The sequence below is a fragment of the Urocitellus parryii genome, chromosome 4 (assembly GCF_045843805.1).
Source record: "Urocitellus parryii isolate mUroPar1 chromosome 4, mUroPar1.hap1, whole genome shotgun sequence".
NCBI classification, from domain to species: Eukaryota; Metazoa; Chordata; class Mammalia; order Rodentia; family Sciuridae; genus Urocitellus; species Urocitellus parryii.
In genome coordinates, this window is record NC_135534.1 from 89,941,756 (window position 1) to 89,966,768 (window position 25,013).

The 25,013-nt window shown below is 35.5% G+C and overlaps 1 protein-coding gene across 5 annotated transcripts in view; it reads right to left on the reverse strand.

Moving 5' to 3' along the window:
- Trpc6 (transient receptor potential cation channel subfamily C member 6) overlaps positions 1-25,013 on the reverse strand; it is a 115,879-nt gene that overhangs the window by 22,837 nt on the left and 68,029 nt on the right. For 3 of the 5 annotated variants that reach the window (XM_026392478.2, XM_077797700.1, XM_026392476.2), the window contains exons 2-5: positions 17,777-18,551; positions 7,355-7,537; positions 5,248-5,412; positions 1,023-1,239 (exon numbers count right to left, since the gene is read on the reverse strand). In XM_026392478.2, the coding sequence (XP_026248263.1) occupies positions 1,023-1,239; positions 5,248-5,412; positions 7,355-7,537; positions 17,777-18,551 (1,340 nt within the window). The remainder of the gene's footprint in view (positions 1-1,022; positions 1,240-5,247; positions 5,413-7,354; positions 7,538-17,776; positions 18,552-25,013) is intronic. The other 2 variants (XM_026392477.2, XM_026392479.2) reach the window with 2 other exon arrangements.

Here is a 25,013-nt window from a genome sequence, read left to right on the forward strand (position 1 = left end):
AAGCCTTGCAGTATCCCTATCTCTCAAACACTCTGTCCAGCTAACATTCCTTTTTCCTTGAAGTCTCAAATTGAAGCTACTATCCAGGTAAAACTTCCATGCCCCTTCCACACTTCACCTCACTCAGATTTAGATGCACAATTTGTATATATTCATAAGATCTTAACAGTTCCCAAAGTATAGCATTTGTCATGTTGAGATTAATTACTGATTGATTTATTGACTTGTCTCCTAGACTTACCTTTCTCAAGTGCAAAAACTGCTTCTCATTCACCTTAGTGTCCTTATTACCTCACGAAGACACTTAATAGCTATTGAATTTCTTTATTAATAAATACACATTTGAAATGTTTGTCTCATTTGTATTATATTTAATGTCATGACATGGATATATTGAATTCTAAGGAAAAAACATGTAGTGAATAAGACTGAATTCTTTCTCTTTATTTGTCATTTGAGAGATCTAAAGCAAGCTATTTAATCCTCACATAAGTCCAAAAGATAGATGTTATTATATATTACATGCCAGAAGACTGAGGCACAGAGAAATCATGTGATTTGATGTATGTAAAGTGCTTTGAAAAATTCCTGGCACATATGATAAATATTTAATAAAAGCAAGGGGCTATTAGCTTCAGTTTCTACTACATCTCAACATAAAATCATGTGGTTGTATTCAAGTTTGAAATCCCAGCTCTCCAAAAATATGAATGATAGTTCTTCATCACCAGTGGGGTTTGTTTAATACCATGATGTTCTCTTCCTGTTTTTTTGCTTTGATTTTTTTTGTTCTTGTTTTGTTTTGTTTTAAAAATGCAAAAAGCACATGTCATATGAGGAGACTAGGACATCAATAATGAACCCAAGGCAACCGTGCTTTAAGAACACAAAGGAAATCATGATGTGTGATGTATTGTGTCATGCTGCATATATTTGTATAATTGATGTGTGAAAGAATCAGTGTCATTCAGTCCAACTGCTAAGCCTGCAAAAAGAAATGATGACAGAAAATCAGCCTTTACCTATTACCCAGGATATAATAAGCATCTCCATCCATGAGAAGCAGGATGTTTTCATCCTGAACAGCTGTTTTGCATTATCTGTGCTGGTTTCATTAGGAAGAAGTTTGGTGCCTTCAAATCTGTCAGCTGCATTCATGACTAAAAGTCCCAGAAATATGGTGAAGGAGGCTGCATGTGCTACAAACTTCATGAATGGTCCACGCATTATCTTTCCTATCTGTCATAACACACACCAAAAGAAAATCTTAACTTTGTTTTGTGCATTTTGCAAAATACGTACACATACATATAAGAAAAAAAAACTTCTGCATAATTCAAAGTCCTCCTAAAATAATTATTCATATTTATATAATTGGTGTTATAATCATTTCTGCATGCCATTATAACATTTTGATCACATTCTTCACTTATATGTGCTGATGTACTTAATTAATAGCTGAATAAACCAAATTTTACATCAAGGATATTTAAGTTCTTAAGATACTATACGATATTGGTGAAAAAACACAGAACATATATCAGGGCTATTCATAGAAAGTAAATTAGTATAGTAGGCTTTAAGTATTGAGGAAACAATGAAAGTATTGAACTGAGTCTTCGTTGCAGTGTATAAATCCCTGTTGTTGCCTTTACGTCTACTTCATTGATGTTCATGCCATTGAGGCAGCTGAAGTTGCTATCCTGGTGAAAGTATAAGTGGATTAAAAGTCATGAGTACCAAGAAGAGAAACTCCCAACTGAGGACAGGGTGGGAGAACAGTTCCCATAATATATTGGAACAATGTTCTGGAAGGATACTGGATTTAAAGTCCAACATTTCAGGTGAGATTTCAGCTTCATTCTCTCATCAACTGAGTGACAATGAGCACATTTCCTAAATTATATGAAAATCAGATTCTTCGTAAGAAATATGGAGATGGTAAAAACTATAGTGTCCCTATAGTATAGCATTTATTTTTCTGAAATGCATAGATCTTAGCCTATGGAGACAGAGGATCTAGATTGTGTTTCAGGGGATCTGGGCATCTGTCAAATGGGGAACAAAATTCAGTATGTGTGTGTAATCTATTTGTTTTCTTGTTTTCCTTAAGGAAGAACCCATAATAATAAACATCAATATGTCTTTCTTTCTCCATGGTATGCCATATATACAATTTTAATTCTATGTTGTATATGTGATTTATTTTAATCACGTAGTCAAGCAAACAAAAATCTATTGCCAGATTCAGCATCTCCTCATGGAAAAAGCACTTATACATTTTAAACCAATTTCTTTTCAAATTAAAAATGTATTAGGTTGTTTTGGACAAAATGGAACTGGGGGCAATATCTGCTAGTAGTGAAATTCATGGATAGATGATGTATTACTTGCCTTGTTTTGGCAAGAATAAGACAAAAGCTTCAAGGACACCAAAAATACAAAATAACATAAATTAAAATAGAACCAAATAAATAGGAAAGAAATGAAAGATGACAAAATGAGGTTGGGGACATAAGACAGGGCTGAAAATAAAACTACCCACATTAGAATGGGCCATAATTCTGATAACTCTGGAAGCTTAGCTTGGCTTGCCTGGACATCTCTGAAGTCAATGTACGGTTAACTAAGTGCAGCACCTGACCTCTCTGTACCCTGCCTGGCTTGTCTTCCTCTCCACTGGGCTATTCACCCTTATATAATATAATCCCTTCATTTTACTCTGAAGGGAGAGTGAACAATCAAACCAGGCATTGCTGTTTCTTCTTAAAAAATAAAAAAAACAAGCAAACAGACAAACAAAAAGTGGCTTGTCAGGAAACCCAAGTGGTGAGTTTTCTCATATCCCTCATTTTTTGTTACAAACAGTTGAGAGTTGCATTTCATTTTAAAGTAAGGAAAATGTTGTCACTGGTCAGTGGACTTTAGGAACATAAGTAAATTATCCATCTTAATAAAATTTCCATGTATGTCTTCTGGAATATAAACAGGTTTCTTTAAAAAAAAACACTAAAAATAAGGAGAGAGTTTGTGGAATAAGTTGAACAACAGGTGTACCTGGCAAATATTTAAGGGTAAATACAAAGAAATGCTTGACTTTAAATGTTATATATAATACTCTTTTTAGGTATCTGTTTATGACCAAATGCCTGAATATCCAACCCATAGAAATCAAAAAGGTTAAGGCTAGCTTAAACCAAGATTATTTGAAGTCACAGTGTAACCTATTATTATTGTCATGAGCATGTGGCAACTAATATTTGGGCTATAGAAGAATGTGAATAAGTAAGGACAAATAATTTCTGAAAAGGAAAGAGAAAAGCCCTCTGAGGACAGAAAACCAACTATAAACAGAAACAGGGCTTCTATGAAGAGACAGATGCTTACAACAACCAGATCTGGATCAATTCTCATGGGACATATTGGAAATTCTAAAATAATTTAAATATACCTTAAAAGCATCCATTCAAAGGAAGCTATTTCCCCTCTCCAGTAAAAAGTAAATCCTGTGACCAGCAAATAATGTTTATGCTCATTGCTAACGGGAAAAATTACAAAATAGATTTTATCATGATGTTTCAAAAGACCGAAAAAAAGTAAAACAGAAAAAAAATCCTTTGAAATGTCCACTTAATGTGATTATTTGCCTTATTGCTCATAAATGAGGATGGAAAACAAATGCCAGAAAAAAACATGGCCAGAGAAGAAGAAATAGTGAAGGAAATCAGGTTAATTAGGATTCAATCAAAATTCACGAAATGTGTAAATCAAAGAACTGTTTTAAATAGCCTGTTTCAAAGCACCAGATGCTTTAAAAGGCATTGTGCTTTTGAATTTTATGGTTATAGGAAAGGATAATTATTAACTTCAGAAAAGAATATTTTAACAGATCACAGTGATAACAGATAATTCAGCTTAAATCTCCAAAGACAGAAAATATGAGTTGAAGTAGAACAAAATATATACATAGATGCAACTTATGTTCAATTGAGGACCATTTAGATTTTTTTTATTATTTTGCAAAGTGAAATTTGTCTTCCTGTGAAAAGAGGGAACAATCTAACTTTCTAGGAGAAAATCTGTCACAATAAATGCTATTCTAATAAATCTCATTATTTTCATTTTATATTCCTCATTCATGTTATTTCTAGAGATTGATTTTTGATTATATATATATTAAGGTGAAAAAACTATGATGTTGGATTTTTCTGTCATAAGAAAATGTCTAGTTCCCAGAAGTTCCTACCACGGTCACTAGAAATAAGTATGAATCTCCCATTGTGTGAATGACTTTGTATCAGCTTTCTAGAATGAATCATTTTGAGAGCTCTCTAAATGGCTGAAACATCGACCATGTAACTAAGTAATAAGAAGGCGATATGTTGGGCATGATGGTGTATATGTCTGTACCCATGTGTTACATGTGTCTGAAGATGAGCTGGGTACATGTTTAAGAATGGCAAGATGGAAGAATGGGAGATCAGCTGATGCTTCCACATAGCACATATGTACATGCTCCAGAACACAGGCAGCTTTAGAATTATTTCAATTTGCCTCACATATAAACTTAATCAGATCTAAAAAGAAGTCTTCAAACACATGAGGAATAGGATTGTTAGCAAGCCAGGACACAAATTTCTAGGCGGTTAAGAGACAAGTGGGTTGATATTCCTCACAAAGTTCACTGGAACTTTTTTTCACCGAAGCCTGGTTAAATAGATTTTGCTAAGAAAATAGTCTATTTTTGTTGTTGGTTTCTGGTGTACTTTGTCCCTGATATAAATATTCTTAACTGAAATAAGTTCACATGAGGATTTACATGATTGTCATTTACGACTGTCTGGTCCTATCAGCTAAAATAAACACAAAACAGAACTCCCATCTCAAACATTGCCAGAGGAAAAACAAAGAGTAGAAATCAATAATTTTTATGATGATTCCATTAAAACATATAAAAGTATATGCATAGATGTGCCTAGGGAAAGGACTGAAAGGTGATAAATTAATGTAGTAACTAAGGTTTTCTTTCACACATTAACAGTAGTAATATCAGAGGTGAATTTTTTCTTCTTCCACTTTTACTTCTATATTTCCCTAGCAAAAAGTGTACTATTTTGTGATATGAAGAACAACAGATTATTTAAACACTACTTATACCTCCATGAAATTTTCATTTTGGAAATAGAATGTTTCCCTCCTATCACATACTTCTGGAGGATAACAGAGCTGCAGGCTTCACAGACCTACCTTGCTGCAAGGAGCACACCAGTAAATGAGAGCCAGGAAGGGCAGTCCAATGGCAACAGCGAGGACCACGAGGAACTTGACTGCCATCGTCTGCTGCCTTAGACCGGAAAGGTTTTCATACCATATGGAGAGAAGCTGCTGTTGGCAATTTGGATGAGCTACAAACTAGCAGGGCAGTGAGAAAACATTTAACAGCTTGATTAAAGAACGGTTCAGCATAAATTATACTCACATGTTCTAATATTTAGCTTTGTTCTTTCCCATGAAAAATATTGTTGGAATTAAAGAACAAACATGAAACATCTAATTAACAGACATCAAGCAAGATGGTAAGAGGCTCTATTGCATATGGTATAAATTTGGAGATTCCAATTTATCAAGCTTTTCTTTTATGACTAACAGGCTTTCTTTCAAAGCATATAAAATTTGTTTTGAAATGTAATATTATGAGATGATTTATCAATATTTTCCACAAGGGCTTTTGTGATTTGTGTTTGTGCATGGTATGTGTGTGTGTGTGTGTGTGTGTGTGTGTGTTTCTTTCTATTAAAAGTGAGGTTAAGATTACACTAGCCTAAATGTGTAGACTTTTTAAAAATTAGGCCACATTTCCTGCACTAACCTAAAATGCTGAACCTATTTTCTGCTCTTCCCCTTTGTATGTCAATCTGTTTCTGGGCTGCCTGTTCCATTCCACTGATAGCTCTTTTTATTCTTATGACAGAAATTCAACTAAGAAAACTTTAAATATCACTTTTTACAGAATTTTTTATTCTCAAATGTTTATTTTTTACAAATATTTTTCTCAATTATTTGAGTTTTTATATAAAACAGAGAGTAAACTTATTCAGTATATAAAAACAATAACCCAAAATAGAACTTAGTAAAGAATATTAAAATATTATATAAAAGAACTACAAATGAGTCTTAAGGATGGTTAACTTTGAAAATAAATTAAAACTAGATAAAATGTTTATGTACTCCTAATGGTAAAGTTTAGTAACATCCATTGTGGGTGGAAGAGGTAAACCCTCTTATACATTGTGGGTGGGTGTAAACTAGTACACCTGCTTTGAAGGAAAACTTAACAAAAGTTTTAAATTTTAAAAATGAAAATTTGACATATCAATTCCACATCAGGAATTTTGTCTACAGATATGACTCATGCAAGTAAACAAGCTACATAAATGTGTGCACTGTACAAAAAAGTCAAGATTGTAATAAATTACTAACTAAAGAATGGAGTAAACATCCTTAAACAGTAAATTGATTAAACTGATACAACAATGGAGGCTTTGAAGAGAAGAAGTGGATGTTTATTGACTGATACATGAAGATATCCAAGATATAAATTTGTGGAGAGAAAAAATGTGACAATGGTTAGTCACTCTCCATTAAGCGTTGGACAGAATAAGGTAAGCTATGGCTGTACTATTTGAATACTTGCAAGAAACAGGGATTACTTTTATTACAAATGAGTTCAAAGCCAGACTCAGCAACTTAGCAAGGTCCTGTCTCTAAATACAAAATATATAAAACCAGCTGGGAATGTTGCTCAGAGATTAAACACCCCAGGGTTCAATCTCCTTTAGAGGGGGTGGTATGGGGGTGGGGGACAAAAAGATCTTACATATCCTAGGAAAGGGGTAGGCACCACTGCATGAAGACAAAAACTGAAAAAACATCCTTCAGATAAAGATACAGCTGGAGGGGATTCAAATGCTCTAAAGAAGGAATTAAAGGTATTGGCTCTGTATTGAAAAAGATCAACAAATGGAAAAATGTAGTTGAGTTTGAAATACTCTAATGAGATCCCTATCATGCAACAATCACCTTATAATTTGTATACACAAGGCTATTTTTATATCATCACTTAAATCAAGAAAATGGCAATCACTGTTATGTTCTGCATAAATAAGTCTAAATTAAAAAAACTGACATGTGGTGCTGATTGAGTGCCTCTCGTGTGTATGATTCATTAGAGAATCTGCCTAGTGAAACTGTAAATTAGAAAAACCCAGCTCAGTCTAACAATGCCAAGCCTTCATCCTCATTTAGCAGTGGTAGGAACTGAAATAATGAAAACGGGCTTCATGCCTGACCTTACTTTTTTTACTTCATATTTAATGGCAAGTTTTAAACGGCTCAGATTGGGACGGCTGTGATCACCCGGGTGCCGTGTTTCAACATCCCCATTCAGAATGGCTTCAACTTCTTCAGTGTTTCTGCATAGATCAAGGAGTCCAACCACAAAATCTTTGCATTGCATTGACAGTTTTTTGTAGTCATTCTAAGAAAAACAAAGCAAAATAAAAAAAACAATAATATAGAAGTAGCAGATTTTACTCTGTTACACAGCAGAAGTTACCAGCGTCTTAAGGGATAGTACATTTCAAGAGAAAAATTCATCTTTAGTTTTTTTTTTTTAACATACTTTCCACAGCATCATTTTCGTGCTTTGCATACATTGCATGCTTCATGGTCATAATTTCATCTAGGTTCATAATGCACATTTGATGGATCTTTGATAGATTTTGTGAACTGCTGGTAAACTTGAGAGACTGAACATTTAGAAAGGTTCCAGGAGAAGCAAGCACATATCAGTTATCTTTTTAACCAATTGTTATTATCAAGCAACTTTATATGCCAAACACGGGATCAAAAGATGAGGTATAGATATAAACCCTAAAAATTGAGTGATTCTCCTTAGAGAAAAGAAAACTTATTGAAAATGCTTTCACTGTTTTGTTATTGTTCTGTAGCTTGTACCATGTGGCCTAATATTCTGCAGTCATTTAGAGAGTGAAAGTCAAACCCAAATTACCATAAACTCAAGTCATCTTTCTATACAACATTTATTCACATCTTCATTCAGATCTTTCTAATATTTCCTTTCTCTTTATTTTCTTAATAAGGTCACACATATGTAAATTTTAATCAAGAAAACCTATTATCTAGAGCTTGTTATGTTGCAGGGGAATCATTATTATCTCATTTAATCTTCACAATAATCTTGCTAAGGGTTAATAATGTGTCAACATCATGCAGCCAGTAAGTGTTAAAATTTGGTTTAAAAGCTAAATCTGTTTGGCACCAAGTCCCTGCCTTTAAAAATAGTGCCATTTCATTTTTTCTTCATAGAATGCTTTCCTACATTGATTTTTTGAAATAAATATGGGGTGTGAAGCAAAGTGGGGCAAATGCTATTCCCATCTCACAGATGAAAAATTTAAGGTTCCCTGAAGTCACAGTTTCAGCGGGAAAGTTTGCTCTTAAACTCAACTTTGCAGATTCAAAGTTAGTTTTCTCCCCATCCTAAAACTATTATGTGTTGTAGGTTGAAAAAAATTCTTTGGAAGGATCAAGAGGAACTTTCTGGAGAAATGTGTGTGTAAGTGGATGTCTGCCAATAAGTCAGTATTTGGGGGAGTCTATCTGGGGCACAGTTTCATAGTAGGTCTGTGTCAAACACCTACGTAGGTTCCTCTCTGTGAAATATGCCATGTGAACTTCAAAACAGTAACTTCTTAATAGACTACACTTTGCTAAGTCCAAACAGATTCTATAAAAGCAAACTGAGAAAGCAAACTATCTCTTGACCAAGAATGGCCCACACTACTTCTAAACGGGTGTCTGGTTGGATATTTATGAAAACAGGGTTATGAGGAAATAGCTTTGCCCCTTTCACAACATAATTGATTAGGGCCAGGGTATAAATGTTGAGATGTGGAAGTGCAGATGTTGCCCGTCTACTATTTATAGTGGTTAGGATCCTGGGCTTTTAGAGCTACAAAGACCTGTAATCAAATCCAAGCTCTTCAAGTTATTGGCCATGTGACCTTAAATAAGTTCAAATCACTCTGAGAGTGCTATTTTTACACTTATTTTACAGGTCAGAAAACTGAAAGTGAATTAAAGAAGTGTTAAAGTGATCACAAATGCAAAGTACTTCATATGCTACTGAGAATTTATCAATCATTCAATGAAGTATAACTATTTTTTTTCATGTCATCCAAGGCAGAATCTAGAAACAGGCCATCTCTGTGTATTCATAACATACATGGAGCTATAGCAAAACGTGATGTTCCTAGCTTTATTGTATATACGGTTCAATTTTAAAAGTATTCCTTTTCCTTTAAAAGATAGCAAAGTAGTTGCCAAAATCCATACTGTTTAGGATTCTAAGAAGGCTCAAGAAAAACTAGGTATTTTGAGAGCATATGTGATCCTTCAAGTGTGGGGGAAATTTTTTTAGCAGAAACTATGTAGAATGGCAAACTCCTATTCATCTGTGTGATATTTAATAACTGACCTAGACTTTTTTTTTCTAATTAACATTCTCAAGCAAAAATACCTATTTCTTAAAAAGAAGAAAAATAAAGGAATAGACTCTGCTTTCAGAAAAACAAACTTTTGTTTTTAACATAGGGATCCGTTTACAAATGCTTTCATATCCTAAGTTCTCTCAACTTGACATGTCAATTCATTTAAAATGAAATGTTGGCAGTAGTTTTTACCCAGTGTGTACCACTGAGATTGTGGTTCTTTGAGAGGAAAATCAAAGGTAAAGGGTTGACTTAATAGGTTGATTTAACACTGGGTTGTCTTTGGGTCAGACACATATACCTTACATTAACAAATTAGAAATGAGTGCTTTCCCATTGTCCTTCCAGTTGAAGAGATAACTGACAATAGTTAAAAGAATTTAGAAACTATTCAGAAAAAAATATTGTTAAAATAGTTCTTTCAAAATGTCATCCTAAAACCCTTGGATTTTATACAGTAGAAGAAATATTGTGATCTATAATTGTAATCTCTGAGTGTTTTTTCTATAGAAAGAATAAAGTTGACTTCCCAGGAAACCAACAGGGTCAGGAAAAATACAAGGCTTGGTTCTTGGTAATCAACTGTAAGAAGAGTAGACCTGGTTTTGAAAGTACACTGAGTCTAGTTATTAGTAATTGACTTAAAGCCTCATAACACTCATGGCGAAACAAGAACAATAATATTAACCACTTCTAAGAGTGCTGTGAAAATTATACAAGGTAACAAATACCAGGTTCCTGGCACAGGACAGTGCTAATCAGCAGTAATTATTATTATTTTCATTATGGCATAAACAATATCCAGCTGTCCTCAATCAGTTATTATAAAACCTTTACTAACAAATGTAAAGGCATGTTGGGATTCCTGGGTGTGATCTGCACTGAAATTAAACAATGATCCATGCATGCTCTGAGCATTGGCACTGTGATAGATAGTACAGTCTTGCAAAGATGGAAGTTTTGTAAAATAAAAATCTGTACGTCATGAAATGTGAGGTAAGTAGAGAATACTATTATTGAGATGGCGATGAATGATCCTGGTTCATTCCCCAGTCATGCGTGGGGAACCAAATGTCACTCTGGAACTCTTGGGATAATTGTCACTAAATGGTACAATGATCACTGAGCTCCATCTCAGTGCATGTGGTGATGATTAGCAAACATTATGGAGGACCTATGTGGGGTTTTAAGAGACATAAAAGTTAATCAGATACTATTCCACAGGAAAGGTAAAAGAAATGGGGTATAATTATAAAACAAGTAAAGGAAGACATTTTGCTAGCTATTTCGGATTCTATTGACTTTTCTGTTGATTATTAGCATTAGTAGTGGCTGCTTGTTTAACTCAACATATGGTTGAATAATCAGTTTTTATTCTTACCTAAGCATAGAAATTTTCAGGTCCTATTAAAGCTATACAGTTGAGGGAACTGTGGACCCTCCTATAGCATATTGCCATACTAACTTCCCTCCCTGAAAGCTGACTTGTCATAACCTAAATTTCTGCCAGAATGAGAGTTTCTCTACCCCATCTATTTTAAGCTGTGAAGGAAACTCAATGAGCAAACTTCTAGAACACACACGTGCTCTCTCTCACACATAATCATTTAACTATGTTTACTTGCTTACATATCTGCTTCCTTTCAACGGACTCAAATATTTTTAAAGACAAGGATCCTATCTTACTTGTCATTGAAACTGCACAGCCTAGCACACTGGGAGGCATAGAATAGGTGATCAATAAATTTTTTTGACTGACACAAAGAGAAGAATGTGGCTGGGTAAAAAACCTATCTGGATGTTGGAAAAGTTACTTCACTTCTGGCCTTTCCCCCAATTATGGAGGACTTAAGTGTTACTATATCAAAAATTCAGAGTGTAAATCACTTAGAATAATTCATCAGGCTCAATAATGGTATATCTCCTCCTTCTCTTTGGTCAGTCTCAGTCCTGCATGTGATTCTGCCGTGCAGACTACTTCACATGTCTGGAAGTTCTGATAACAATCATATTGCCTTCCTGCTAACAAAAACTACTTTTCTAAGCCAGTCTATTGCAGGATATTTCTCCCAAACAACACTAGATATTTTTTAACATTATACACCAGAACATAGCAATGACTTAGAAACAGATACAGCACGAGCGAGTCTCTCCACCATCCCTCTTTCTTAAAGTCTGCAGCAGAGGCATCTGGAGGGCCATGTGCATGTCAGCACACCGACTTTTAGGAAGACATAAAGGAGCTGGAAAAGCTCCAGAAAAGCTATCTATCCAGAATGACAGTGATAAGGACCATCTTGCTATCTAAAATAAATTATTTTAGGAAAGATAAAAGGAAACATTGTGTATTGCTACAAACTACAATATAAGCACATTCGGAAAAGGGCTTAGAGACCTAAGTCATAGGTACAGAGTGAGATACTAAAAGGAAATCAGAAATCTAGGGAAATGGATTTGTTTACAAGACTGACCCTGGTATTGATCTGTATCCCTTTAAGCTTTTCATTCCCGCTAAGATCTTAGACTTGAATCAAGAATATAAATCAGGAATATTGCCTCTCCTTTAATATCAAAACAGCCAATCTGAGGATTCTATTTTTTATAAAGTCTGTGTGTACAGCTGAAGTTAGGTTTAACTCAATTTTAAGCTTAATTTGCCCAAGTTTTCATGCTACTAAAGCCTAAAGCTATTGATTAAGATTCAATAAAATATTGAATTTAGATGAGTAAAAAACTTTTTAATTCTTTCTAAAATTTTTAGTTTATTTGTAATTGATAGATAATAATCATATGTCTGTATGGAGCAAATACGATGTTTTAATACATTTATATATTGTTCAATGATCAAATCAGGATAATTAGCATATCCATCACCTCAAACATTTATCGTTTCTATTTGGTAAGAACATTCAAAAGCTTCTAGCTCATTTGAAATATACAATACAATAATACAAGGTAAGAAGTCTTTTGAATATTCATTCTCCTTTTAAAGGCTTACAACTCTCTAAGGCCTACTGGTTTTCTTCTTCTTCTTGCTCCATCTGTTAGATTTCTTTCTGTGGTCTGGTGTCCCCTCTTGTTATAGTTTGGATGTGAGGTGTCCCCTAAAAACTCACATGTGAGATAATGCAAGAAGCTTCAGAGGAGAAATGATTGGGTTGTGAGAGTCTTAACCCAATCAGTGAATTAATCCCCTGGTAGGGATTAATTGAGTGGGAACTGAAATGGTAGGATGTGGCTGGAGGAGGTGGGAATTGGGGAACGTAGCTGTGGGGTATATATTTGTATCTGGCAAGTGGAGACTTCTCTCTCTGCTTTCTGATCATCATGTGAGCTGCTTCCCTCTCTCTCCCATGATGTTCAGCCTCACCTTAAGCCCTGAGGAATAGAGCTGGCCTTCTATGGACTGTGGAGCCTCCACATAAACTTTTCCTCCCCTAAAATTGTTCTGGTCAGATCTTTTAGTCCCAGAAGCAAAAAAACTGACTAAAAAACCACCTCTGCTTGGAGCCAGCTACAGGCTCGGTGTTACAAGTAATAAAGAAACTTGTTTGGCTTAGAATATTCTAGGCACAAGTCTAAAATTGCCTGAGATATTTTGAAGCGACTCCCCTAGTCTCTGTTGTTAATGGACTATGGATTATTATGGAAGTAGAAAAACATGGAGGGAACTTAGAGAAGCTATACATTGGAGCTTAGAAAGTAGTTGTGAAAGTTCTTATTCTCTGACCATCATAAAATAGATTAGTTGTCTTCAAGCAGAAACACATAGACTTTCCAAGGAGCTATAAAAGTACAGGAAGTCCTGCATTAATACGGATTTTTGTTGAAGATGAAACAGTGATAGAAATACAACATGTTGGCTCATGTTATAATGCTTTCAGTTCATACATATAGTGACATATGGTGACAGAAATAGAGATCATTTTTAATGTAGTTCACCTCCTCATTCTATAAAATTGTCAAAGAATGCATCCCTCAGTAGATGGGGTAGAGAGAGAAGATGGGAGGGGAGGGGAGGGAAGGGGGATAGTAGAGGATAGGAAAGGCAGCAGAATACAACAGTCACTAGTATGGCAATATGTAAATCAGTGGATGTGTAACCGATGTGATTCTGCAATCTGTATACCGGGTAAAAATGGGAGTTCATAACCACTTGAATCAAAGTGTGAAATATGATATGTCAAGAACTATGTAATGTTTTGAACAACCAATAATAAAAATTAAAAAAAAAAAAGAATGCATCCCTCTTGAGTGAAAGTCCAGTAAGAGCAGAGCATCAATAAGGACTATTGGATATAATACTCCCCTTTATCCATAGTTTCACTTTCTATAGTTTCAGTTACCCCTGTTCATGTTAGTGGAAAATTCCAGAGAGAAGCATTTCATAAGTTTTAAATTGTATGCCTTTCTAAGTAGCATAATGAAATCTTTCACTCTTCCACTTTGTCCCTCCTGGGACATCAACTATCCCTTGGACAAATGCATCTATGTTGTATATACTACCTCCCATTAGTCACTTAGCATCCATCTTATTATCTAATTTTCTATTATGGTATCACAGTGCTTGTGTTTGAGAAGCTCTTATTTTACTTAATAATGATCCTAAAGCTTAAGAGTGTAGCAATGCATATTTGCCAAAAGAGAAGCCCTTAAGTGCTTCTTTTAAGTAAAAAGTAGAAATTCTTGACTTGAGGGAAAAAAAAGATTACATGCTGAGTTTGCTAAGACCCATGGTATGAATGAATCTTCTATCTGTAAAATGTGAAGAGGGAAAAGCCGATTTGTGCTAGTTTTGTTTTCACACCTCAAACAGCAGAAAGTACAATGAATGTTTATTGAGACAAAAAGGCATTTTATTGGTTTAGGTCTGTATATGTGATGGTAATTCTCTTCAAAAAATTTTAATACCTAGAGGCTTATCATCACAGGAAAAATAAACAAATTCTAAAATATCATATACACATATGTTACATACTTCTATGTATATGCTTTACATATACATATATATACATAAGTGTGTGTATATGTGTGTATGTGATTGTTAAGAGATTTTACAGTAAGAAAATATTACATTAGAAATCACTTTGGAGAGGAAATTGGATTAGAAATGAAAATTCAAGGAGAAAAAGGAAGATGTGACTATTCTGAGGATTAAAAATGTCACGTATTTTTAAAACAGCCAATGATCAGCACCAAATCATAGCATTTAGAGTCCGCTGCATACATCTAAGAGAGCAAGTTGAGTTCTGTATTTGAATGGTAATGTGTACACTAGGCAGAAATCATTTTTTAAAAATATTTAAATTTACCCAAAAAAAATGAGATATCAGTTTTTTAAATCTGCATATTAGCACAGAATGTTTCAAATGCCTTTCAGGTAGAAAGGGAGCCAAAGAATTTGAAGACACAGGTGGAAGGATTTCCTGATAAACAATCTCTCAGGTCCCTGTGAGGTAGACCAGACCTGAGTTGGTCCAGCTTCTGCAAACTGAGCTGCCTTATTTCCTGAAACTCCAAGAAGCTTGACTGTTTAAGCTGGGCGGGGGCGGCGGGGGCTGGGGGAGGGGGGGACCTGAAAACAGGACCTGACTAGAAGATATGAGCAACATATTGGCAATGTATCCATGTTTGTTTCTTGGTAACAGAATTAGGAATGATTTTTCAAACTTTCTTTATTTTTATAATATTGTTTTCTAACATGACTACATATTGTTTCAAAATAAGAAAAACATTGTTTTTGAAGAATAAAAGCTGCAGAACTCACAGGAAAGCTCACCTCAGAGACATTAACTTCTGTTGTCTTGTCAGCCCTGTGACAGGAGCCATGGGTAGTAAGAGAATGTGGGCTTCTCTAGGAGTCAACACAAAGCTCACGCCCATTTGAGACTATTTTTACCTCGCTGCCCAAATGTGTTAAAGAATAGAATATTTGTTTTAATGCTTGATGGCTGGCAAGAAAGAAACATACTGGTTTTTGATTTGCATTTGTAAAAGGCTGTTTTATTTAAAGAGAGGAGGGAAGGAAGAAAGGAAGGAAGGAAGGAAGGAAGGAAGGAAGGAAGGAAGGAAGGAAGGAAGGAAAGAAGGAAGGAAGGGAGGGAGGGAGGAACAGACGGATAAACTTGCTTTTCTTCTCTGTGTATTATAAGGACCCTTAAGTCGGGTTCCTAAGTTGAAAAAACTGGTGCTTGCCAAGTACTAGGAATACTTTTTAAAATACTCTAAAAACTACTGCCCTCTTTAAACAGTAAACTAACTTAATTTTTGAAAATGACTTTTAAAGACATTAGGAATAACAACTAAAAAGATTTATGTTTTCAGAATTATCTCTTCTTCTGCCTTAACACTCACTGAAGTAGAGTGTAAGACCTCTAAACAACTGCTAAAAGACAGTGAAACTAACAGAGCAAGGTGGAGTGGAGAAAAAGTGCCTCAGCATACATACATCACACTTAAAAGAGCAGGAAAAAAGTGTGATGAGTCAGTGATAGAATGAGCAGATCTCCTAATACTCATAATCCTATGGAGACCTCCACTTTCTGCAAGGCATTTAGGGACCGCAGGGAGTTCACATTCTAGTTGTGATTCTTCCCACTTTTGAGCCTAGCCTGCTCTTCACTCCACGGGGTCACGTATAATATTAGTGACTCCACAAAGATCTTTTCTCTCCCATTAGATTGTAAACTAATAGAGGGCAGGATTGCTGACTGAATTGTCTACATGTGTTTTACATCTCCATCCTCATGTAAAACAGAAGTTGAAAAGATGTAGGCAAGTGAAACGTTCATCAGATTTCAAAGAAATTACATTAATTTGAATCTGCAGTTCTTTGAATCACTGAGTCCTAGGAGTTTAATGAAAAGTGCAAAACAAAAAATTGTACTATTCCAAAGGAGGGAAAAGATCATTCACTTGTCCTGCACTCTTAGGTGCCAGATAGCTAGAGGGAAAACACCTGCCTTCATCCTGGAAGTCAAGCACATTCTAAGTGTTTCTATCGCCATTCACATTTTCCCCTCCTTCCTGGAGAGATAGGACCTAGATAGATGGACAAATGTCATCCCATAGAGCAATGTAAAACCATTTTTCAGTGGCATCAAGAAGCTTCTCAAGAGAGCCTGGGCTTCAGTCTCCCAAGGTATAGAGTATAGAAACAAGTTTTCTTCACAACATATAGCATAGAAAGAAAAAAAGATCATTATTTACTGTGTAAAACACTGAAACTGATACATCAGAGCTGATTCCAAGCTGCATATAGCTTAGTAAGGCGGAATACTCATCTTAAACAATGGCAATGCATGATAGAATAGGAACACTGTAAGATAGGTCAGATAACCCACAGAGGGAGTTTAGAAGTGTGCCAGGGGATTCTTTGGAGGTAAGAATCTGAACTTTAATCCTCTCCAAATACAGCACAGAGCACAGGAACAATGGCAGTATCTGATACCATTTCTCTCTTCAGATGCCTTCTATTAAGAGACTGCTTAAAATTCTCTCTAATTGCCTGCTTATTCATATCTACAAGTATTTTTTCTTCTGTTTTTGCCATTACCCTAACCTAAAATATCTTTTCCCTCATTCTCTGCCTTCCAAAATCTATTTATTCTGCCATATACAGGTGAAATTCCATCTTGTATGTAAATTTGCTGCAACCTGGTAGGAACTAAGTATTGCTTTCTCAGAACCTCTATGCACGTTGCTTACAACTCTACCTAGCAGCTGCATTTTTCTTTACACTTATGCATGTACACATTATCTTTCAAGTCCAAGTGTGACTTCTTTAAGCAGATTCATTTATTTTCATTGTGCTCTGAACATAAAAACAGTGCTTCAAAGGAGAAAGAATCTGAGTCTTATAGTGCAGCACACCTGTATTCTGATCCCAGCTCTGTCATTTACAACTTGTTAAGCCTAGGCCTTACTTTTCTATGCTTCTATTTCTCCATCTGGACAGGAACCAATAATATCTTCTCCAGGCTGTGATAATGTTGAGAAATGAAAAATGTAAGATGATGTCTGGTAGATTTAATCATTATTAAAGGATAGCAATCCTAACTTTTACTATAATAATTATAAGGAGTTTTGTTGAATAAAAATATAAAATTACCTAGTATGTACAGTAACTAGCACATCATGGAAGCTTATAAATACATCTTGACTTCAATTTAAAGAGGATGAAATCCCTGCTGCTAAAGACCTACCTTGAACTCTTTCTCAATGTTGGCCAGCACTGCCAGCTCATTGCTAAGTTCTAAAGCCGTCATCACTGGATCTTCACTAGACAATGACAGGTAAGCTGGACTTGCCAGGCCTTTATAGGCATTAATCCTAGATCTGGAGTGGCTAAAGGAGTCATGCTTTTGTTTCTGGTTGCATTCGCTGCACTTGCAGAAATAATCATGAGGCCGTTCAATCCGAGCACCCTTCCGCAGGAGAGTGTGCACAATTTCATATTCCTGGCAGTGAGCAGCCAGAATGATTGGAGTCACGTCATGGGAGAACCGTGTCCCATCTTCATCATAGGCATAAAAATCATCTTGCTGCAGTTCAGACTGGCTAGGGCTTGTGGCTAACCTCTTGCCTTCAGCAAAAGCCGGATGACTGAGAATTGCCTCCACAATCCGAACATAACCTTTACTAATAGCTAGAAGCAAAGCATCCCCAACCCGAGAGAGGTTTTCTTTCCTGAGAAGCAGCTCTGTAATTTCCAGGTGCTCATTGGCCACTGCCAATTGCAGGGCATTCTGGCCCATGTAATCTACACAGTTAACATTGAGGGAGACACATTCTTCTAACATCTTCCGCACCACTGGAATGTTGCCATATTCAGCTGCATCTAAAAAGCGTTCCTCCTCGATAGATAGGCTTGTTGAGCGGTCATTAAACATGTATGCAGGTCCTCGATTAGCTAACCTTCTCCCCTTTTCACGAAGAACCGTCTGCCGCCGGTGAGTCAGTCTATTGTCAGTGCCCCGGCTGCAATAAACGAGAAAGATTGTGAACAAATCATATTAAGAGCATTTTAGTGTGCCAAATGACGTGCCAGTCATCTAATGCAATCCTCAATATATTAGATGTTATCTCATCATCTCTAGACTTACTATATTATAAAATGAAGATGCATTTGTTTGTTAATGGATTCCAAGAACTTTTTAAAAAACACCAATCTCTTTACAGATTTTAACATTTCAATCTGGGGTGGAGACTGGAAACTGCCATAATTTTTCCATATCATTCATATAGAGATTAATATGCGTTTCTCAATCACAGGTGGTAAAGACTTAGGAAATAACTCTTTTTCCCATAATCAGTCACCAATATGAGAGAGTGAGAAACAACCTTTTAAAAGTAAAGGTAATAATGTAAACTTTTCAAATCAAATATGAAAAATAATGATTTTCTATTTCTCAGATGATTTTATTTTCTTCTTTCAGAGTTCTGTTTCGGAAACTCTTTTTATTTTAATGGTGAGCATTCCAAAGTTGTCCTTTAATTTTCTCATCTTTTCTCTCCTATTCTAATGATTTATCTTTTTTGCATTCTATTGTGGGAGATTTCTGCAACTTTATCCTCTAATATACCTAAAGAATTTTTTTCTGCTGTTTTATTTTTAATTTTCAAAAACATCTTCTTTTTCTTTAAATTTTTCATTTTGTAACACTTCTCTGTTACCAAAAGTACAATCCATTTTCTTATCTCTGGGGTCATGGTCAAAACTGTCTAAGCAGGACACATTTCAGAGAACTTACTCCCAAGTTGCTTTTTTATATTTGTTTACTTTGGTCTCTGTATTTTACATCAGAGTTTTCCCACAAATTGCTGTTGATCCTTAATAGACACTCATTTCCACTTTTTAAAGAAATACTTCTTCCAATGCAATTTCTAAGAGTGCCGTTTTCCCTTAGGAGAGCTAGGCTGAACCTAATGTTGATTTTGGCAAGAGGTGATCCTGAGTTGGAGGGGAGTTTCTAGAAGAGCAGCATTATTTCTGAGTTAACAGGACAGATGAGGCAGAAAAGACACAAGGTTAGTTACATGAGCAGCCACCTGTCACCATCCTGCTGAAATTCTTAGCCCTCTTTCCTTCTCTGTCACCTTTATGGCTTCTGATGGCATCTTTAGCCTTCCACTTTCTCTCTTCTGCATTTATTATTTTACATAGTTTCTGCGGCAGAAAAGAGAAAGTTCAAAGATTAGGGGAAGAAAAAGTGTCAGGTGAACATGGACAGTGCTTTAAAAAAGAAAAAATATATAAAACTAAGGAAGAAATGTACCAGGATCAGGGGATTCATAAGAATAGAGTGATGTACTGGGAGTGCAAACTTTCAAGGAAAGTTCTCAAGTAGCTAGAAGACAGAACCAAAGATGTGACAGAAAATAGTTCCAAGTACCAAGAGATCAAGGATCAAGCCTCTCTTTTGTTCATTTTGTCTGTTAAAATTGGAGATAAAATATTCTAACCTATCTCAAATAATTATTTTCAGAGTCAACTGGAGTTATGAATGTGGAAAGTCCTTAAACTTGGATTGTATTGACTTTTATGCCCACAGAAAAATGTATTTTTGAGAGAGATGCCTGGACTTATCATTACTTATCTGTTTTTGATCAGAAGACCCATGAAAAAGTCAAGAACTGTGATGGAAATTGGTGTAAGTGACCTTTGTCTCTTTAAGGAAATAAAAAATATTATCAGTAACTTTACTTGTATCTCAATTCCTTTTTTAAATTCTGGTTTCCACAGGTTTATTTGTTCATGTGATACATCTAAATTTACACTGAACTAGAATAAGCTGGAGTTGCGACATCTCAAATTCTAAAAATTTGAAATAATGCTTTTTTATTCTAATTATCATTTATTTGAGGGCAGGGGGCAAATTCTATCTTTACAAGCTAATATTCCTGAGAACATGTCCTCTTTCCTTCTACATGATTATGGTTTCCATTCTTATTGTGTTCATGCCATAACTACCATCCTCTTAAAGGAACAGCAAAGACATTTCCATAGAGAGGGAAAATTATCGTCAGTCTTAAAATATCTCCTGTTTTGGTCATTGTGCCACAAATATTAATAAAATGGAATAACATAAATTTCAGATATATTTTTATTAAAAGGGCTGGATTATCATTGTTTCTTTAACACTCTCTCAATAGAAAATCCAGATACAGAATGTTTACATAAACATTTCTATTGCTTTGGAAAGATTTTTTTTTAAATGCATGCACAATGAAGTCAGTACCTATTGCATGGAGTAGAGAGAGAACATGGAGCCGCTTGTATGTTACGAGAATAATATGCCTTTTCTGCTGCTCTCCTGCTATTTCTTAACTGCAGTGTAGTGAAGCAACTAAAGACTTTTTTGTTTTGTTTTGTTGTTACAAGTGGTGTGAGAAAAACATCAGTACCATCTCCGGCTTTTAAATGCAAAAGCAAAATATGTAAAACAACTTCCTAAATAACAAACATTTGAAACCTTTCAAGAAAGATAATAAATATTAGTAGATTATATCACCTCTCTGAAAATTGATTTTATATAGCTATATTTTAGAATTATGCATTAATAGAGAAACAATCTATTAAAAAAATAGAACAACTCAGTTCACAGTACTATAGCAACAAAACAGATATTTCATTTCAGCTAAAGAACAATTTTTCCAAGTCAGTTCTTCTCTTTAAAAAAAAATTAAGAAATTTCCTTTATGTATTTAGCTATTTTTAGCATGGTTAAATGTTTAAAAGCCTACATTTTCCTGTTTGAAGTTTTCAATTTGTTTATCACAATATGTAAATACCAGTTCTAGGAAAATGTGTAATTAGACACTGCCCTGTGACACTCAAATATTGATTAGGTGATGAAAATCAAGCCTTTACCTACCTCATTTCCCTGATTGTTTTTGCAGGAAAAAATAGCTGCTGTTGCCCCAGATAGTGAGGGATGGAATAATCTATCTCTATCGAAAATGCCAGCCACACAAATTAGCTTCTGAGTAGATTGGACTGTGAGCTTGAGTCCAGAGCATGTGGAGTAATTTTCTCTACTTCCTGTTCAAATACGATGCACTTTTATCAAATGGAATTGCTGTTGTTCAAACTAATCTCCACTATTAAGACCCAGCTTAGGCGGGAGGGAGATAGGAAGGTGAAAATCTTTAAGGTGAAAATAGAAACAAAATTGGAGAAAAAAATGAAAAAAAAAAAGACCCAGCTTAACTTTTAATTTTTGTTTAAAAATCCTTGCAAATATTCTAATTAAAGCATGTTTCTACTGAGGCAGAAATATTAAAAATATAAATGGCATATAACTAAAATAACCATTCTAGGAAACATTGAAGACACAAGAATAGATTTTGTGGATTCATCCTAGGAAATCAGAAATTAAGGAAATCCCCAAATCTTTATTTTATTACATGCACAATTATCCATGGGAGAATTTGACTTGAATATTTAGAGTTCAACAATTATACAACTAGCAAGTTTGCAGACTACTTTAGCAGGGTGAATGAGAAAAGTACCTTTACTCTAATCTTATAACAGTAAACCTGTTTTTAACCTGTCAAGTTACTCTCTTACCACAAATCCCAAGCCTTTCTCTGGGATTGAGGAAGCAGTAGACAATTAAAGTGGTTTTCCTCAGTCCCATGAAAACAAAAAGTATTTTGCTGTATTCACAGAGAATTTACCACTCAGAGTGGCCCATGGCAAGCACTTAGTACCTAACTGTCATAAGCATGAATGGCTTCTGCGGAAGGAATAAAGTTCACAGTCTTTTCGTTCCCTATTAACCTGACCTCAAATCATTACAATGTACAACCCTACACAAAAAAGAAACAAAACATAAAGGTTGAATCATAGTGTGTCCTGGTAGATTATATGTAATATTTTGTATTCAGAAACATAAACAGAAAGCTCAGTAGGGAACACAGAAAGTTGAAAAGTATTATTTTTTTTAATGTCATCCATGGAGATTTTCTTATCCTTAAAAGCAGAACTAATATTCTCCCCGCTGCCCTGATTTCTGCTTGTCCTTGACATTGCACATAGAGCATGACCACCCATCTTCACAATACACTACCAAATCCCTTTAACTTCCAGATAGCTTTCTAGATAGCAAAGTCTTCATTCTGACTTGATTAGCTTCAATTTTCCCCATGAATTCCTCTCATGTCATCACATCCCAACTTTCTGTTTGATCAGTCACCCTACATCACAGGCTGCCTCACTACTCCATGGGCTAAATGATAGGAGCCTGAGCTATTTGCTGCTTTCCGTGGGAGCTAGCAAAAGTGTGACTGAAAAATATCTTGTGCATGTTACAAATTTTGGTTGCTTGTTTTGATCATCAATTGACATCTTGTTTGTATAAAACAAAAGCCAAACTGTGAGAGAATGAGAACCTGAGTAAATAATGGCACAGTTATAGAAACTTGGCTTTTTATAAAACAACTATGTCTGAAATGTCATACTTCCTTTTTACCCTCCAATTTGCGTTTTAATTTATTTCATGTGTCATGTCTTTCTTCTTTAAAATGCTCCTCAGTAGAGTTATGGGCACAGGCATTTATTTTGATCTATTTTGATAGAGTACTCTTGGGAATATTAAAAAGTTTATGTGTAATACAAGCAAAATGTATTACAATTATCTCATCAAAGGAGGAAGTTTAAACCTTTGCTTCTATTATCAACAACTGTCAAAATCCTGTGTATTTTGCAAAAATATTTTCCTATTCCACAAATAACCTCTGTATGAGACAGACTCTGGGCAGGAAAAAAAAGATCACACATATGTGGCATTTAATGAAGGAAAAGAGTGTGTAGGCAGGAACTGGGAAAATCCAACATGGTGCCAATATGTAGGACAATATAGGTTTAGGCCTGAAGGGACATAAGGAAGGAGCAGTTATCAAAAGTTAAGCAAGGTCACTGTAAGCAAGGGCTACCTGACAGAGGCTCTGGCCTTTGACAGAGGATAACAGACCACCCTCAAGGAGAAAGCTAGGGCTACTGATCTCACTCTCCTACCTCTTGATATCTCATAGGTGCCTCCTACGGCTAAATCCAGCTCAAAGTCTGGGGACAAATGAGCACATTGATGCCATCCACAGAGGTGTACAGTGACATTGTCCCCACTAGACAGAGGGCAGTGTGCAAAAAGTGTGGAGAGAGAAGCAGGAAGGCCAAGCTCACACCACACAGCACAGCTGTGCAAGTGAATTTGACTTTGCCATAAAAACTCCTTCAGAAATCACTGACGGAAACACTGGCATAAAGAAAATGGTAAGTGCATTTGTATTATGAGTCACTGATGTCTCATCAGTTCTCACCTTTCTGAGCTTATTTTTTTCCCCTTTTATAAGCTATCTGTCAGAAAAGACACCCACATTCAAGTTCAGGCAGTCCATTATCTTAAAAATGAGCCTGTAAGTAAGATTCATCCATTAGAATTTCAAGTTGATGCTCATGTGAAGTTTATGAAGAACAACTCAGATTTTTCAGGTGAGAAGAAGGTTAATCTAATTTTGGTTGTTTGTTTTGATCTTCAATTGACATCTTGTTTGTATAAAACATACACATTGGAAAAGGTTGTGAAGAGACTAATCTAAAGTTGTTGATTCCCACAGATAACAGTGCTGCGTAAGAATAGACATCACTAATAGGGCTGGAATATGCTATCAATCTCCAAGAGGGCTAGATCCAAACAGTCCATATGAGCCTGCCACTTGTCACAGAGCACAGGCAGAGAAAGAGAAGGTTGGACCAAGCAATGCATGGTTTTTATTTATTGTTACAAAATTGCAGAATGCCTTTCATTGCAATGGGGTATGATTTTATCATACTTACCAAACTCATCCATTTCTCAATCCATGCATTCAACAATTCAAATGTTCACTATTATCTTTATCAACATGTTTCAGGTACTGTGCTAGGCACACAGGGAAAGCAAGGAATGACAGGGAATGGTAGTAAATAGTGAATGTTATCAAAGGGAAATTAATGCCATATAAATGAATAGCAAGCAGATTTCAACCCAGTCTGGAGACAGGGAAAGCATTCAGAGAAAATGTCACTTTGTCTAAGGATGCGGGAGGGTTTGCGAAGAGACAAGATGAAAAGTACACCTCCAGGCACAGAAAACCATGCTTGCATAAGTCAGTAGTCCCTTATACTGGAATGTGCAAGAGTTGCCCCTTCCCCAGGAGAATTTCTGGTTCCTGGCTCGGTTTAACTGAAGGCCTGAGACTCAGATTGATGTTCGTAGTTGAACATTCAGAACTTTTACTTTAGGGTAGAAAAATGAAGATTGAAATAATTTCCTAAGAGATCAGGATTCCAACTTAGGAGATCTGTGTTTCAGAACTCAGTTACTGGGTTACCAGCCTAAGGGTTTTGTTTTGTTTTGTTTTTCTGAGGCATTTGGGGCTTCTAGAATTCAAAGTCCTGAG